The 18,953-nt window shown below is 46.0% G+C and overlaps 1 protein-coding gene across 6 annotated transcripts in view; it reads left to right on the top strand.

Moving 5' to 3' along the window:
• Nucleotides 1-137: 137 nt before the first annotated feature.
• Nucleotides 138-18,953, top strand: part of GDAP1L1 (ganglioside induced differentiation associated protein 1 like 1) — a 38,384-nt gene continuing 19,568 nt past the window's right edge. For 2 of the 6 annotated variants that reach the window (XR_013996282.1, XM_081096667.1), the window contains exon 1: nt 18,173-18,469. Coding sequence is in view for 4 of the 6 variants with exons in the window: in XM_081096667.1 (XP_080952793.1) it covers nt 18,290-18,469 (180 nt within the window). In the remaining 2 variants the exon portion in view is untranslated. Of the gene's footprint in view, nt 201-4,385; nt 4,580-8,031; nt 8,218-18,172; nt 18,470-18,953 lie in introns of those variants that run through there. The other 4 variants (XM_081096669.1, XR_013996283.1, XM_081096668.1 and 1 more) reach the window with 4 other exon arrangements.

Below are 18,953 nucleotides of genomic sequence, written 5' to 3'. Positions count from 1 at the left end.
CCGTGACTCGGCAGCGCGGCAGGCGGCGACTGCGCAGGTGCGGAGCGGCGGCCGAGCCTCTCAGACGCCTCGCACCGGCCCTCTCGGAAGCACGTGCGCTTGCGTCATTTCCTGTTATTCTCTTTGCTCCCTCCTCCGTGCGCAGTGGGTTCGCTCTGGACCGGCTCGCGGGGCGCGTCTTCCTCCTCCTCCTCGGGCGCGTGAGTAGGCGCTGCTCTCCACAGTCGCGAAGCAGCCTCCACTTCGCGGGGCTCACTGTGCTTGGAGCTCTAGCTGAGCCACCAAGGCAACGGGATTCCTTGGGGTGAGGCCAGGGTGGGCGTCTTCACGGCTCCAGAGCCCCTCGGAGCGCCCAGCGGGCTAGGCCCTAGCCCGTCCCCTGGGTGTTAGAATCTGGACCGCCTGCAACGTCTCCAGGACTCGGGGGCACCACACCTCCTGGGGGTCTTTCAGGGCTTGCGGAGAAGCGAGGCGGTGCCAGACCGGGGGGCAAGGCCAGGCATGGAGGCCGGAATTGCCACTGAAAAGCCTTCGCTTTAGCGCCCCTGTTGTTTGACTGGAGCGACCGCTTTCACCTCTCTCCGCCTCAGTTTCTCCAAGATTCTTAAGTGAAGAATCTTAACAGCCAGTGTCGTTTTTCTCAGGCATGGACTCCTTTCCGAACCTGGTGAGAAATAATAGACCCTTCGCAGAGAAATGCACTAAATGTTTAGCAACGTTTTAGGCAGTCCACCCAGATAGGTGATATTTTAGGGATTTTTTCCACTTTGATGATTCTGATGGTTGCCCCGATGGCAGGCGGGGAAGGGGTGAGCTGGGCAACAGCTGGCGGCCCCGCCATCACTGGGACTGAGCCTGCTGTTCTGGCTGTGCCTCCTCCCCTCCCTCACCCACCAGCTCCACGTCTCCGCTTCTCTGAGCTTCGTGGGAAAGAATGGCTTTCCTCAACAGACTTGGGTCAAGGTGGTTTCGGCTCAGCCTAGGGTGGGAGCTGTTGCCTGAACCCCAACTGGACCCTCCCACCTCCATTCCCCAGTACTTAGATGCCGTCACCTAACTGGACAGACCTTGGAGCGCCCGACCCACGTCAGGGAGTGGAATCAACAGGATATTGTATAAGGCGGTCACACACAAAGCATGTCATGCGGCCTCGGTGAAACGTTTAGAAGTCTCCTGTTCACACCAGAGGCCCCACGGATAGGGCACGAAAGAATAGCTACCTGTTCATGGTAAAGTTCCACCATAAAACCTGACGGCGGTAATAATCATGGCGGCCCTCTGCGGTGCAGCAGCTGTGTACACGTTCTCCACCTGCGGTTTTACACCTGTTACAGCGGAGGATGACTGGGACGCCCAGAGGTTAGAGAACTTGTTCTTGCTCCCCTTGGCCTGTGTCGCACAGTGCTAGTAAGTGACTGGGATTTCATCTCTTGAACGCCTGCCTCTCAACATCTCTTAGAAAGGAGTAGAAAAGGAAAATGGACATTTTTTTCCCCCCAGGAGTTGCCAAGTGACCTGCATCAAGATGAAATATGTGTTTTAAACTATCATTTCAAAATATTTCTTCAGCTAAAACATATCCTTGAGGGCAAAGACTGTGTCTAGATCAGTGGTTCTCAACCTTCCTAATGCCGCGACCCTTTAATACAGTTCCTCATTGTGGTGACCCCCAATTTCATTGTTACAAATTGAACATAATTAAAGCATAGTGATTAATCACAAAAACTATGTAACTATTTATGTGTTTTCCAATGGTCTTAGGCGACCCCTGTGAAAGGGTTGTTCGACCCCCAAAGGGGTCGCGACCCACAGGTTGAGAACCGCTGGTCTAGATTAATGAATTCCTGGAGGTTAGTAAATGCTAAATGTAATTTTGGTGAATTCTTCAGTTTACCTTAACTTCTACCCATTATGGCATCAAATACTAAAGCCCCAAATGTTTTAAAGTGCTTCATATAAGCATATCTCCATGAAGTTAGATGTTTTTTGAGAATGTGGTTTATTACTCGGTGTATTTGGAAGGCAGGATCCCTTGGGAGGTCAGTAGGTGGCACCATTCACTAAAGCGGGAAATCCAGGAAGCCAGCCGGTTTGGGCAGAGAGTTCAGTTTTGGACACAAGGAATTTGAAGTGCAAATGAAAGTAGGAATCAGGTTAGGAAGGGTCTTAAAGGCCACGCCAAGGGATTTATTCTAGGAACCATGGGAGCTGTGGATGAGAAGAGGAAGGACCGTGTTATTTTAGAAAGATTACTCTGGTTTCCACCTGGATGGCACAGTGATCCAGGCCTGAGATGGCAGTGCTCTCAAGAGCAGGTGGCGGTGGGAATGGAGAACAAGTGAACCGATTGAAACTTGTATAGATCAGGCTTTGGTGAGAGATTGTGTGCAGAAGGAGCAGTGGGAGAAAGTGGGCTGACAATTTGCTTTCTAGTTTGAGCAACTGAATGGGTATTGTTGCCTATTTCTCATGTAACTACTGAACCTAGCTGACAAGGAGCAGATGAAAAACAACATATATAATTTTTATATATAATTTTATATACAATTTTTATATTAAATTTATATACATAATTTTTCATTGATTTCAGAGATGAAGGGAGAGGGAGAGGGAGAGAGAAAGATAGAAACCTCAATGATGAGAGAGAAAACAATGATGAGGAAGAATCATTAATCAGCTGCTTCCTGCTTGCCCCCTACTGGGGATCTAACCAGAAACCCAGGCATGTGCCCTAACCCAGAATCAAACCATGATCTCCTGGTTCATAGGTTGATGCTCAACCATTGAGCAACACTGGCTGGGCAGAACAGCTTTAAAATGGAAAATAATAGTAAAAGATAGTACTTTTATAGCTCATACTTTGTGTCAGAGATGTCATTCTAATCACAACAATCCTATGAGATTACTAGTACAATTCTCTTCCAAATGAGGAAACCGAAGTAAAGTAACTTGCCTGAGATTACACAGCAATTAAGTGGTGGAGCTAGAATTGGAACTGAGGCAGTCCTGCATGGCTCATACCAGGAATGAACCCACAACCCCGGGCATGTGCCCTGACCTGGAATCGAACTGGTGACCTCTTGGTGCATGGATAGATGCTCAAACCATTGAGCCATACATGTGCCCAGGTGCCCATACATTTCTTGTGTCTCCATTTGGATTCTAAGCCCCTGGAGGGCAAGAATTATCTGTTACATTTTTCTCAACTTTCCCTTCCTCAGCTCCTATTCTCTCGGTGTAGGTTAAATGCCCCCACACTGTGTGCATCCATAGTACTTCACACTTCCTTCATCATCTCAGGAGCTGCATCTTGTGTCCCTGGTACCTGGCACAGGGTCGGTCTGCCACCATATGTATTGAATGAGGGAGTGAATCCATCAGTAAGTCAGTCATCTCAGCAAATACTTACAGTTGCCTATTGGCTTTTTAGAACCATACTGGGATCTCGACTCCTTTGACAGTGATTTTAGCAGCAGGGCCTTTTACTAGAACATTCTCTTTTTTTTTGGTGGGGAGGGGGGACAAATTGGTGAAAGTTGGGGGAGAGATTAACTGCACTTAACTGGCATTCTCTACATAGCCCCAAAGCTGTCTGCTATTTGATACTTGCCTTTCTGAAATGTTGGGTCAGAGTGGGGAATGAAGGAGGACTTTGGAATGCTTGACAGATGACTTGGCCACATCCCTCTGCACTGGTTTGGATTAAGTCTGCAGCAACTTCAGTCCTAGTCTCAGCGCTCCAGGAGGATGGGAGGCTTTTCTTGATAGTTACTGATCACTTGCAGAGGGAGCCCAGGATTACAGATTCTCTTTCCTTCATTGTGATAAGGCCCTTGACAGTGAGTTTTCAAAACTTAAAGACCCAGGGTCTTGCCTTCTCTCAAATGTTCATTCATTTGAACTTTAATCTGTATGATGACATCAGGAAGGTGTTAAGGCCAAAATATAAATCTAGCAGTAAAGCTACAGAAGAAAATGGGTAAATGGTAAGGACTGGAAGGGAGTATTGAGCAGGGCTTCAGGGGTGCTGGTAACATTCTCTTTCTTGATCTGATGTTGCTCATAGTGTGTTCAGTTCACAAGCTGTACACATCGAATATGCACCTTTTTCTGTGTGTATGTTAAATGTCAATTAAAAGTGAAAAGCTTTAAACAAATATTTGTGTGTATGCCACAGATATGTTTATTAGATTAGGGTGAGCTGTTCTTTTTACCCCTTTAGTTCTTGACCTAAACTCCAGGTTAAAAACCACTGAGCCACTCTGGCCGGGAAAAATTAACTAATGTTTATAAGTCTTTTATAATTTATAAAATGCATTCACACACATGATTTCTTTGACCCTTAAAACAACTCAGAGTTTATTATGTTTATCTCCATTTTACAGCTGAAGCCCAGAGAGGTGAAGCCACTTCCTGAACTGAGGAGTGACAGAGTCAGATCTCAAATCCCTGCTCTTCCCAAAGCATGGTGCCTTCAGCAAAGGAGAGCCAGAAGGATGAGAATTATTTTGAGAGATGAATACCAGCTTTGGTTGAAGGAATAAGAACCGAAGAGAAGTTAAAGGAGTTGGAACCACAGGTAGGAGTGATTTAGCAGGGCAAGCATGTTAGGCCCCTGGTTATAAGAGCCTGTGTGTCTGGACCTGCTCCTGTTACTTTGGGGTGCTCCTGTTACTGTGTGGCTGGGCTCCCACTTGCTTTCTCCTGGGCCACCCACTCTGCTGGTTGGCCCTTGGACAAGTCACTGCACTCTCTGAGTCTCAGTTTGCTCATTTGCAAGATGGAAATAACTACCCCTCTCTGCCAACTTAGGAGAATTGCTTTGAGGATCTGATGAGGTGGTGCATATGAAGCTGCCTTGAGAACTTTAAAGTGTGCAGCATGAGGAACCCCTGAAGCCAAGTTTACTTATCCCAAGAGAGGGAAGGCAGGACTCGAATGAGGGCTTCTTTCCTTTTCTCTTTTTTGTCTTTTCTACTTCGTATTTTTATCTATATTATTTTACAATGTCCTTGTTGTAAAATGATACAAGTGATGCTGAAATATTTAAGGTAGAAATGGAAAATTCCATATGCTACCTGCCTGTAGCCCTCCATCCTGCTGCACAGATAGATCACCAGTGTTTGGGGATTAGTACACCTCCTGCCAGGCTTTAAAAAAATATTACACACACACACCCCGCCCTGGCTGGATGGCTCAGTTGGTTGGAGGGTCATCCCATACACTAAAAAGGTTGTGGGTTCGATTCCCAGTTAGGTTACATACCTAGGTTGAAGGTTTGATCCCCAGTCAGGGCACATGCAGGAGGCAAATGATTGATGTTTCTCTCTCTCAAAATAAAAAAATCAATAAAACATCCTCAGGTGAGTATTTAAAAAAATATATGTGTATAAGTATCTACATATATATTTTTCAATACACATGCACTTGCTCATACAACTTTATTCTTTAGATTTCACAAAAATGAAATTGTTCAGCACCTTTCCTCCCCTTCCCCTCCACCCTTAACCGTTTTATCTTGAAGAGCTCTATACATCAGAGCTATTTAATTTTTTTTCTATATCTGAGCATGTATATAGTCTAGGAACAGATGTCATTAGGATCATTACTAATTTTTTTAAACGTTATCAGTGACGCATGAAAATGCTTGTTAAACAAGTTTCTACTTCTATAAGTGTATTTTGAAGTAAAGTTGCTGGTGACACAAATTTTAATATTTAATAGATATATCAAATGTCAGATTCCACTCACACCAGTGGTGTTTGGGGTAGACATTTGATAGTGTCTGGGGATATATTTACTTGTCACTAAACATCTTAAAGTAAGAAAGTCCCCTCACAACAAAAAATTGTGTTAGTAATGCTGGAGTTGGCAAACCCTGGCCCACACCTTGTCAGTGCTGGATATTGCCATTCTTTTTAAACTTGCCAATCTGGTCATTTGAAAAATGATACCTTATTTTACTTTGTACCTCTTCTGGAGAATAGGCTTACTTTTACTTCTTACTTTATGTATTATTTACATTTGTTATAATGAACATGTATTATTTTTGTTTTTGAAAAACCATTAAAGATTTTTAAAAAATCTATGTCTTTGATTATCACTATGCAGTCTATTCTTAAGATTTAATTATGTACATGCCTGCTGGTTTTTCCCTGATAGGTATAGAAAATAATCCTCAATATAGACCTTAAGAAGTCATCAGTACTTCAGGTTTAGGTCTCCATCCTCTGGCCTTCAGAATTGCTCTATTGCCCTTACAAAGCACGTTCTCCCAGTGGACACCAAGACCCAGGAGCCACCTCTAAGAATCATCATCACAGCCCAGAGATACTCCTGACCACAGGCCACTGCTCCAAAGAAAATGTTCTTGCACTGGCCTACAACACCCACCATGGACTCATCTCCCTAACACCAGAAAGAAATCCTCATTCTCATTTCTCTCTGTGAAACCTGTGGTCTATTTACCCTGTGAATTTCCCAGGCTGGCACAGCTGAGCCAAGCCCTGGGGGCTTCTGTGAAGCCCCGAGCTGCTGGCATAGGCTCAGGTGCAGCATGAATATGTTCGAACACCCTCCAATGTGTCCTGTCAAATGGAAAAAAGGTGGAGCCCAGTCCTGAGCCCTGCTCAACATGGCAAGGACTCCTGGAGAAGTGGCCTCCCTCCTTTCATTTAGCTCAGAGCAAGCCAGAGCCAGCCTGGAGGAAGTGTCCGTGGAGGACCTGTCAGTAATAACTGGATACTCCCAAGAAAATGTCCCATTTGGCCAAAATGGCCTGGGCTTACCTGCAGCCTTTGCAGATCACCCAATAATAGATTCGCAAGTGGGCATACAGCTCCTGCCCTGGTCCCAGGAACAGGACTTCTGCCAGCAGTTGTGTGCATTGGATCTGTGCTATGGTTTTCCAGTAGGCAAAGGCATATGTGGAGGCTGCCTGCCTGGTCTAGTGGATCTCCACTCTCTAGAATGCACACAAATCATGACAATGGAATGGAGTGTACAATCTGTGAGGCCATTAATGGCTGAGATAACCCCTGCACTGCTGACTTAGTGAAAGAGAAAGCAGTAAGGGGTTCCCAGTGGAAAGGGAAGGGAGTGATAGAAGGAAGGAACACCAGTCTGCAAGTCAGGGCCTGAGTTCTGCTCCTGCCTGGCTGTGTACCCTGAGACAGATAAATCACTTTACTACTTTGGGCCTCAACTTCCTTGCTAACTGGTAATTGGAAACATTCCCTCTGTTTTTCAACTTGCGTGTTTCTCAAAAATATTCCCAATTATATAAAGCTGGCTACAATGGTTTAGAGATTTAAAATAGCGTTTAGAAACAATCCACTTCCTATTGGTTAGTTTTTCCTACTCAAAAGTAATAGATGCTCAGAACAGGAGGAAAAAGTCAGATGATACAGCCAAACAAAAGTAATTCATAGAGAATACCCATAACTCCACCCACTCAGAAACCATACTGTTGATGTCTTAGTGGAATCTGTTCAGATAAGAGGTTCTTAATTGGTGGACTGGTGGACTTTGGTGGGAGAGAGCTCCTGGATTATTTAACAAACCCCTTTTCCTTGGCCATTTGAGATACTTTAGTTGTTTTGCCATTACAAGAAATGTGCAGGAATTAGAACTTGAGAAAACAAGAAGAAAAACAAGAAGAACTTGAACACCTGACAGAAATACTTTAAAGAGCACAAAAAGATGCCTAATTATCCTACAGTGCACAAAAATTACCAGTGAGAGACAAGGGCTTAATGGGCATTTCGGCTGTTTAAGTAAACATATTTACTGGGCAGGTGCTATAGTATGCTAGACCGTATAATATGAACTCCAAAGGTAGTTCAGCCACTGACCTCACTGAGCTTTTAAACTAGTAGAGACCAACACAGAAATTGTGCATGAACAATAGTTTGTGTCTAACCAAACTGCCTTCATGACTGATTGGCACAGTAAACTGTAACCTCCCTCCCCCTAACTTCCTCTGATTGGCCCCAGAAATTCATAAAGCAAGTCTGCCTGTTCAACCTACAGATCTTTACATCTTCAGGTGAAGCACCCAGTCGTCTGTGCTGTCCTTCCCTGGCAGGAAGGGCCTGCAAGCTCCCTGTTGATTCATCACACAGTGCACGTGCTCAGACCTTCCAACAAAATATCCGTGAACAGATGGCCACAGCATGGGGACAGTGAAGCCCAAACCTTTGAGGACAGACTATGCTGGTAACACTTGAAAGGGTTCTACAGCTTCAGGAGGTGGGTGGGGAGGGAGAACAGATAAGCCAGCCCTGACTGGAAGACCTGGTCTGCTGTCCTCCCAGAAAGAGCCTGTGTGCCTTAGATCAACACCTCATATTAAGCTGTGTGCTGATCTTCAGGGGTCTTGTTGGACTGTGGATTCTGATTCAGCAGGACTGAGATTCTGCATTTCTTACTAGTTCCTAGTGATGTGCTCTTTCTCTCTCTCTCTCTCTCTCTCTCTCTCTCTCTCTCTCTCTCTCTCTCTCTCTCCCTCCCTCCCTCCCTCCCTCCCTCCCTCCCTCCCTCTTTCTTCTTCTTTCTTTCCTTCCTCCCTCCCTCCCTCCCTCCCTCCCTCCCTCCCTCCCTCCCTCCCTCTTTCTTCTTCTTTCTTTCTTTCCTCCCTCCCTCCCTCCCTCCCTCCCTCCCTCTTTCTTCTTTCTTTCCTTCCTCCCTCCCTCCCTCCCTCCCTCCCTCCCTCCCTCCCTCCCTCCCTCTTTCTTCTTTCTTCTTTCTTTCCTCCCTCCCTCCCTCCCTTCCTCACCCGAGGATATTCTTTCCATTGATTTTCAGAGTGGAAGGGAGGGAGGGAGGAGGAGGAGGGAGAAAAACATTGATATGACAGACACACCGATTGGTTGCCTTCTGCATGCACCCCTGGGGCACGAAACTGCAACTGAGATTTGTGCCCTTGACCAGGAATTGAACCATTGACCTTCAGTCCAAGGGCAAACACTAACCATTGAGCAAAACTGGCCAGGGCAGTGTGCTGATACTTTAGACCACACTTGGAGTAGCAGAGCCTTAGGGATTGGTATCACAATTCCTTGGGATGCTTTAAAAATACGGAAAGTTAGATTTATCCAAACATACTGATTAAGAATCTTCTGATCCATTTCTTCAGTAGGTCTCCACCCAGACTGCACATTAGAATCTTTTGAAGAGGTTTTTTTTTTTTTTACTGCTAATACCCACTCATGTATCTCTCTGTATATATTTCTCTCCCCTTGATACTCCTCTCTCCCCCTCTTCCTCTCTGTCTCGCTCTTTCTCTCTAGTTGCTTTAGTTTGAAAAGCTCTTTCAGGTGGCTCTGACAACCATCCAGTGTGGTGTGGGAGCAGAGGCAGTGGTTCTGAGTCTGGGCTGCACATCACAGTCACCTGTCACCTGGAAGTTTTACAAAATGTCAGTGTCAGCATTTCTAGGGTTGGGACCAAGAGATTAGCATTCACAAAGCTCCCCAGAGGAGTCTAAGCCAGGGGTGGGCAAACTTTTTGACTCGAGGGCCACAATGGGTTCTTAAACTGGACCGGAGGGCCGGAACAAAAGCATGGATGGAGTGTTTGTGTGAACTAATATAAATTCAAAGTAAACATCATTACATAAAAGGATACGGTCTTTTTTTTTTTTTATTACTTTTATTCATTTCAAACGGGCCGGATCCGGCCCGTGGGCTGTAGTTTGCCCACGGCTGGTCTAAGCTGTAGCCCCTGGTGTAGAGCCTGCTATAAGAATCATCTGGGATTCTTGTTGGAAATACAGGTTACCATAGTCTTCCTTGACTCGGATTCAAGGTCTGGGGCAAGGTTCAGGAATCTGTATGTGCAACAAGTGATGTAGCTGATTCTTATGAGATGGCAAGTTTGGGAAACACTGAGATAGAGAAAATGTCCCTGGATTGGTCTCAGACAGCGCTCCTGACTGCATAACTTCTCATAGCTCACTTAGCTGAGATTTGTTTCTTCATCTGCAAAATGGAGATGATAGTAACTACATGAGGAAGAGATGGGTAACCATCCCCCAGATATCTGTGTCCCCAGTCCATAGGATAGAGTTGTTGGAAAGGGGCTGCACAGGCCAGGCACTATGTTTCCCAGCTCCGATTAGGCTTTAGGGGGGCAGCCACAGGACTGAATTCTGACTGAGGGAAGGTGGGCAGGAGGAGGAGTGCTTCCATGGTCCTCTGCTCTCTTTCTTCATTATCTGCCCTTTGGATTTCAGTGACCATTGGATATCAGTGCCTTGGTGATCTTGGATGCCACATGGGCAGAGTGACAGAACTCCCTGCTCCTCCCCCCCATGCTGCTAATTGGACTTTATGTGATTGAAAAATCAGCTTCTGCGTAAAGCTGCTGTGATTGCGCAGTTTATGAGTTACAGGGCTGTGTTAACTAGCATACTGCCTCCAGGATTGTGACAGCAATCATCTAAAGCAGAAACTACAAACGGACAATGTAAAGGCTTAGATGCAACCCACAAATATATTTTGTTACGCCTGATTCTTAAAAATTTATCAACAAATTTTAAAATGAGCAATTTCAAAACAAATATTTGGATTCCCAGGTTTTTGAAAATCCAGAATAGCTATTGGCTATAGCCAGGAGCAGCTGTCCCTGTAGAGTGGAACTCATGCTCTGGTCTTCACAGTCTCCACCACATCCTGTGGGTTCATACCTGGTCTGCCTCATGTTTATAGCATTTCTCTGGTCTCTGTAGCTTCCTCAGTCGGCAGGCCCTGATGTAATAGATGTAGAAATTAGATGCATTAGCCAGTAGGATTTTTCACAAAGAATTCCTTCAGGCACCTTCTAACTCCCAGGAGAGCCATCTCTCTGCTCAGAACTTGGAAGCAAAGTCTCCTGAGTGTCCGTCCAGGCTGAAGGATGTCACCCACACGCACCCCATCTGTGTCTGACCATTTCAGCATCTGCATATGGGGGCAGTGGCGTGAGGAGAAAGAGCTCGGGTGAATCAGGATCAGGTAGATCTGGACCCCATTCCCAGCTCCGCTGCCTCCTGGCTGGTGATTTGGGGTCAAGCGTTTAGTGTTTTTGAGCCTCAGTTTCCCATCTGTCAGGTGTGGAATTTATACTCTTCTTGTGGGATTTCTGTAAAGGATCTGGCTAAAGGACACTCAGACCATGTTAATTCCTTCCCTTTTTCCTGTAGTTCAAAGACCAGGGCCAGCTTGTCCCTAATAATATAAGACAGAAATCAAGCAGTATCCCTTTTTTAACAATTTTGAATATTTTTTTAAGATAGAAATAATGCACTTCTATCTGGGTGTGTTAGTCTGCTTGGTCTGCCATATCAAAATACCACAAATTGGGTGGCTTAAGTAACAGATGTATTGTCCTCACAGTTCTAGAACCTGGAATTCAAGATCAAGGTCGCACCAGGGTTGGTTTCTGGTGAGACCTCTTCTGGTTTGCAGATGACTGCCTTCTCACTATGTCATCACATGGCTTTTCCTTGGTGCTTGATTGAGAAGAGAGATCTCTGGTGTCTCTTCCTCTGATAAAGACACCAGTCCTGTTGGATTAAGGCCCCAACCTTATGACCCAATTTAACCATAATCACCTCCTTAAAGGCTCTATATCCAAATACTGTCACATTTAGGTTTAGGACTAAAACATATGGATTTTGTGGGGCTATAATTCAGTTCACAATACTAGAAAAACCAGAAAATCCAATTTTAAAAAATCACTCAGAATTTCCCTTTTACTCCTGTCTATACCCACCCCAGTCTAACTACATAACTACTTTATTGACTATCCTTCTATAATATTTAAAAATTTAATTGCACATACTTTTTTGATAGCCTTTTATATTTTAACTATTATAGTAACCTAAGCTAAAGAGGACTTTTAGAGTAAATTATTACTAGAAGCCCGGTACATAACATTCATGCACTGGGGGGTGGGGGGTCCCTCAGCCCGGCCTATGCCCTCTCTTGCCGTCCAGGACTCCTTGGGGGATGTCCACCTGCCAGCTTAGGCCTGCTCCTGGGGGGGTCGGGGAGTAGTGGGCCTAAGACAGCAGGCGGACATCCCCCAAGGAGTCCTTAGCATTGCTGCACTCACCAGCCATGAGCCCGGCCTCTGACTAAGCAGCACTCCCCCTGTGGGAGCACACTGACCACCAGGGGGCAGCTCCTGCATTGAACGTCTGCCCCCTGGTGGTCAGTACATGTCATAGTGACCAGTGGTTCCACTGTTTGGTCGATTTGCATTTTAGAGTTTTATTATATAGGATAACCTGTTTTTAATTGTAATCTTTTAATTGTAATTTTTCTCAGTGGATATAAATTGTTTAATGGAATGAATATACTCTCATTTATCTGTCTGGACACTTAGAATTCTGTTGTCTATAGACTTGGGTGTTTGTTAGCTCTTGACTTCGGGCCAATGATAACTTCATCCATCTGAACATCAGTTTCCTAATCTGTGTTATCAGGATAATAAAAATATCACCTCAAATAATGATTGTAAAGTGCTTCACAGGAAAACCCTCATGGCTATTACTATATTACTAGAGGCTTGATGCACGAAATTTGTGCATGGGGTGTGAGGGGGGTCCCTCAGCCCAGCCTGCACCCTCTCGCAATCCAGGGCCCCTCGGGGGATATCCAACTGCTAGTTTAGGCCCGATCCCACAGGAATCCCTGTGGGATCAGGTCTAAACCGGCAGTCAGACATCCCTCTTGCAATCCGGGACCGCTGGCTCCTAACCACTCTGCCTGCCTGCCTGATCGCCCCTAATCGCCTCTGCCTTGGCCCCTACTGCCACAGCTTTGTCCAGAAGGTCATTCGGCTGTCTGGTCTAATTAGCATATTACTCTTTTATTATTATAGACTAGAGGCCCAGCACACAAAATCGTGTGCACATAGAGTCCCTAGGCCTAGCCTGTGGTCAGGGCCATGTCCACTGCCCCATGCCGCTCGCTGCCACTTCCCCACGATGCTCGCCGCCACCGCCTCGCCGCTCGCCACCCCCTGCTGCCGCTCACCAGTCCCCAGTCCTGCCCCACCACCACCCCCGCCTTCTCCCTCCCCCCCTTCGTGTTCGCTGTGGTTCCCTGTTTGCCATGCTGTGATGGGAGCCTTCGGGGTGGCAGGGGAGGGAGGGACTGAGAGGTGGTCAATGCACCTCATGGTGACTGGTTGAGCAGTCGTTTCGGTCATTATGCTTATGGTCCCTGGCCTTTTATTATATAGGATAGTGGCGTATATTATAATCTACCAGTAGTGGACCTAAGTGAAATATTTCCTTGAGGCTCCCGAGTTCACATTCAATGGCAACCTCTTGGTGGCAAGTCCATCCCTAGTTGCCATGGAAAAAGGGCATGAACAATCCCATCACTGAGAAGGAACATTTAGCTCCCAGTGTGAATTAATACATGGGACTGTCAGTATAAGTACTTCAGGCCGTTTAAGATTTCTGGCACCCAAACTGGATGTTATTTCCTTGATTAAAACTTCCCAGTACCCTCAACATGTGATAACTCCTAAAGGTGGCTTAACAGGCCTGGCATCACCACTCAGCCTCATCTCTCACCTCTGCCTCCAGCCAGATGAATAGCTGTCAGTCCCTCAAATATACCATCCACACTCTCACCTCTGGCCCTTTTCACCTGCTTTCTCTGCCTGGAGCATGCATCCCTTTCCCATCTTCTCTTCATTTAGCTAATTCCTCTTCATCCTTAGCATCTCCGCTTGGAGGCCCCTGAACAGATGCCCTACTGGTTTCTCCCCAAATCTCCCCCCCCCCCCCCACACACACACACTTTTACCATTTCAGTGCACACAAGCTAACCCCCAGCTGCTAGCACCCGTATTTATTGCCAGGGGGCTTTTTGTGGTCACTGGAACCCATTCTGCCAACTGCAGGACAAGCCTGAACTGCTGGGGAGTTAACATTCCTGGGAGCACTCCTAGAGCAATGACTGACAACTGGGTATATAAATTCCCCAGCTCTCTTCCTCCTCAGGTGGGATAATGCCAAGGTGTTTTATACCAGCCTCAGAATTTCCCTGTGTGATTAAGCTCCAGCTGCTCACAGTGCTAACTTGCTTGACAACACACCTTCCTTGGCTGCCTTTCCTGTCTCATTTCCCGGGATTTCCCTTCTCTCCCAAATTGCTTGTCTTTGAATTCTTGTCTCAGGATCTGCTTCAGAGAAACCCATACGGAGAGCCACTGCACCTGAAAGCCTTGACGGCACGTCAGCACCTGAGGAGGCAGGGCAAGCTGGATGTTCCTTCCCAGCTCTGCCACAACCCCTGTCCTCACCCCAGTCAGCACTCATCATGCTGTGTTATAATTGCCCAGGTCCCACGGAAACCCAGACAATTTGCTGGGAAAGAAATGTAAATGGCTTTTAAGCATTTAAAAGGATGGTCAGCTTCATTCATAATTAATGAAATTCAAATAGAGAATGCCAACCGATAAATGCAAATGAAAAGACAAAATTAGAAAATCGTTTTACAATCCCTGATAATTGGTTCAGTCAAGGACCATCAATTGATGAGGAACTGGATACCCACAAGGTTCTGATGGGGAGAGGAGAAATAAACATTTAACATGGAGAGATGTGGTCACCACCATAACCCAGTAATCAAACTTGGCATCGTTAATAGTGGAACAACAGCCGAAACCGGTTTGGCTCAGTGGATAGAGCGTCGGCCTGCGGACTGAAGGGTCCCGGGTTCGATTCCGGTCAAGGGCATGTACCTGGGTTGCGGGCATATCCCCAGTGGGAGATGTGCAGGAGGCAGCTGATCGATGTTTCTCTCTCATCGATGTTTCTAACTCTCTATCTCTCTCCCTTCCTCTCTGTGAAAAATCAATAAAATATATTTAAAAAAAAATAGTGGAACAACAAGATATTATGGACCTCCTGAAGTGAGGCAAAATGAAGCACACAGCACAGCCTATCAAGTATTAAATTCTGGCCCCCAAAATGTTTAACCTGAGTCTAATCTATCCTTTAAATCTAAGTACTAGTTTATAGGAAATACAAGGCTGATAGTATGACAAGTTAAAGGACATACCACAATGACCAACCAATGCTCCCTAAAGTGAAGCATTGTACAAGACAGCTGACCAGTCTCTTCATGAGTCAAGGTTATGGGGAAAAAAATTAAAAAGAGTGAGGACCATTCTAGGATGTAAGGTGTAACAACAGAATTTACCATATGGTCCTTGATTGGATCTTGGTTGAAACCAGCAATGAAGACATTCATTTCTGGTATAACTGGATAAATTTAATTATGAGCTAGGTATTAGGGCCTTATTATTATTTTTTTAATGTGAAAAATGTGTTGATTTATGTAAGAAAATGACCTGTGTTAAGTATAAAGTAATACTGAAGTTGTTAGTGAGTGAAATATCATGATGCCTATACTTTATTTCAAAATACTTCAAACCCTCTCCCCCAAATTAAACATTTGGCAAGTTTTTAGAATGATGATATCTAGATGATGGGTGCTCATTGAGCTATTTTTGTTTACTGTTTCATGTGTTTGAAAATATTTTTTAAAAATTTTAGCCTTGCCCTAACCTGTTTGGCTCAGTGGATAGAGCATCGGCCTGCGGACTCAAGGGTCCCGGGTTCGATTCCGGTCAAGGGCATGTGCCTTGGTTGCGGGCACATCCCCAGTGGGGAGTGTGCAGGAGGCAGCTGATCGATGTTTCTCTCTCATCGATGTTTCTAACTATCCCTCTCCCTTCCTCTCTGTAAAACAGGGGTGGGCAAACTTTTTGACTCGAGGGCCACAATGGGTTCTTAAACTGGACCGGAGGGTCGGAACAAAAGCATGGATGGAGTGTTTGTGTGAACTAATATAAATTCAAAGTAAACATCATTACATAAAAGGGTACGGTCTTTTTTTTCAATAGTTTTATTCATTTCAAACGGCCGGATCCGGCCCACGGGCCGTAGTTTGCCCACGGCTGCTGTAAAATATCAATAAAATATATTTTTTAAAAATTTTTTTAGCCTTACCCGAGGATATTTTTCCCATTGATTTCTAGAGAGTGGAAGGGAGGAAGGAGCGGGGGAAGGGGGCAGAGACAGAAACATTGACATGAGAGAGACACATCAATTGGTTGCCTCCTGCACAGCCCCCTGCTGGGACTGGGGAACCTGCAACCAAGGTACGTGCGCTTGACCAGGAATCAAACCCATAACCCTTCGGTCCATGGGCCTATAGTCTAACCACTTAGAAAACTGGCCAGGGCTGAAAATGTTTTTTATAATAAGGCAAAAAGCAAATAAAAACTGTGAGATACCATTCTTCACCCATAGAGTTTTTAAAATGTTTAATATAGGTTGTGTTGGCAAGGGTGTAGGGCAATGGGCACTTTTATAGACTGTTAGTGGGAGTATAAATTGGGACAGCCTCTTCTGAAGGAACTTTGGCAAAGACATATTCTTTGATCCAGCAATTCCATTTCTAAGAATTTATCATACAGATTATTCTCAAATATGTGCACAAATACATATGAATAAAGACGTTCACTGCAGCATTGTTTTTAATAACAAAGGATTAGAAACAGCTATATATGTCCATCAGTAGAAGTTGTTCAATTTATTATGGTGCATCTATACAGTGTTGGATCTTTTAAAGTATGGGGTAGACCTGTGCTGATAAGAAACTCTTTCCAAAATATATTGCTAGGGAAAAACAATGAGCAGACCAGCGTCTATTTATCACTATATCTCTTGTGTCATTGAAGTGCCTAGTACATGGTGGGTGCACAATTAATATTTGTTGAGGGTATGAACACACACTGAGTGTGATGCTGAGTCTGGCTCCCTGGATACATCAGGTGGAAGACACAGACAGGGGCCAGATTTTCCACCTTGATCAAATTCTAAAGCCTTATTCCCCTGAATTCACAGACATTTGAATTTTCCCTCAAGACACAGTATATCCTTCTTTGCACAATAAAACTGAACAAGACACTTTGAAAAAGAGAATTTTCTAAACGAGGTTGGCTTAATGTGGTGACTGGGACTTAGCAGAAAATGTAGCTCCAAGTTTCCTTGGCAGCCAAAGAAAAAAGAGAAACCCATGAGCCACAGAACTTTTGTTAATGGGCGGAAGGAACACCACTGATTCCTCAAGAGCCATGCTTCTCTGCCTGGTGGGTGATGTGGCCAGGGGTCCTTGGTAGTATGACTTGGGGGAGGGGTTGGAAACTTAGAAGCTTATTTTTCTGGTGCATCTATTTGCTCAATGGTAAATAAATTACAACAATATTTATAGTAAGGGAAGAAGAGGATATTAAGGAACTTTATGTAAAGTTCTCATGAATGTTTAGGATAACCTCTGTTTCTTTGGGCTCCTCTGGTTGTGCCTCAGTCTCCTGGGGTGAAGATGTGACCTTAGGCCAATGATTGACATCTCTGAGCTTCCCCTTCTTCATCTGGGAAAAGTGATTATTGTGCAGATGAAATGAGATGATGCATATAAAGTATGTGGGTTGATAACTGCTTGCTGTGCTGCTGTTTATATTAATATGTTCTCATGGTCTTATGGCTAAGAGCGTATTGGCTAAGACTTGGGAACCAGATAGCCTGAGTTAGAATCTCAACTCCACCACTTACTAGCTAGGTGACCTTGGGCAAGGTCATTTAGCTTCTTTGTACCTCAGTTTCCTCCTCTGTAAAATGAGGCTAATCAGATTATTGTGAGGGCTAGATGGGTAGATGGTTGTAAAGCCTTTAGAACAGTGCCGGGATGCACAATAAACCATAGTTTGTTCTCTTCTTCTGCTCTTAGAGGTCCTTCAGGAGAAAAGTTAGAAAGTAACAGCTTCAAAGAGAGACAAACTATTTCCAGACAATTTATAAAAAGAACGAATCTCTATAACACCAGTACTCCTAAAGAAATATTTTCTTCTTAGAAGATCGAGGCAGAATTTGTTTACAATGGTGGAATTATCAGCAGGGGACTGACCAGATAGGAGCTACCTGGGCGGCATGGCTTCCTTCCCCCGGGCCCCAAGCACCCTTCCGCGAGCCTGATGGAGAGCAATGGTAGCTTGTCTCTCTTGGGCCAGGGGCGGGCCACGGCAAGGAGGAGGGAAGGAGCTCCCGGGATCCCCCTAGCGCCTCCCCCACCGCCCGGTGAGTGATGACATTCACGGAGAGGGAGGGAGGGAGCGAAGGAGAGGGGCCGGCTCCACGAGGCCATGTGATGCTGAGCAAGAGAGAGACGCGCTGCTGCTGCCGGAGCCTCCTTCCTTCCTCCCTCTGATCCCGGCTGTCATGGCGACCCCCAACAACCTGACCCCCACCAACTGCAGCTGGTGGCCCATCTCGGCGCTCGAGAGCGATGCAGCCAAGCCTGCGGAGGCCCCCGACGCTCCCCAAGCGGCCAGCCCCGCCCATTGGCCCAAGGAGAGCCTGGTACTGTACCACTGGACCCAGTCCTTCAGCTCCCAGAAGGTATAGCCAGAGCAAGCAGAGGAACTGGATGCGCCTGGTGGCTCGGAGGCTTGGGGGGAGGGGTTAAGGGGCCTGGGGACCTGGTGTAAGACCGGAGGGTGGAATCTGGGGTTTCCAGGCCAGAGGACAGGAGCACCGACCCCTATTCTAGGAATATCCATCCTATTCCCCTCCCAGAAAGGCCAGATCTGTTCGAGGATGGAGAAGAGAGACAAAGGCAAGGGGAAGGGAATGGGCACTGCTGGGAAGGCCGCCTGCTGGAGGGGCGGCTGCGGGAGGGAGGAGGAGCACTTCCTGGGGTCCAGCCTCCAGCCGGGTAGTCCCATCGCAGGCCAGGCCTCCCAGCTGCTGTCCTAGACACTACAGGCCCTTCAAGTTTCAGTTTCTCTGCCCTCTGCACGGTTTGGGGCCTTCCTCTGACTGGGGGTTGGGGGATCTGTCTGTAGCCACCCATCCCCAGCCCCTTGCTTGAGAAGGAAGGAGT

This window comes from Myotis nattereri, assembly GCF_964212035.1.
Source record: "Myotis nattereri genome assembly, chromosome: 8".
Classification (NCBI taxonomy): Eukaryota; Metazoa; Chordata; class Mammalia; order Chiroptera; family Vespertilionidae; genus Myotis; species Myotis nattereri.
The sequence above is the reverse complement of the archived record's forward strand: the minus strand, read 5'-3'. Positions and strand labels throughout refer to the sequence as shown.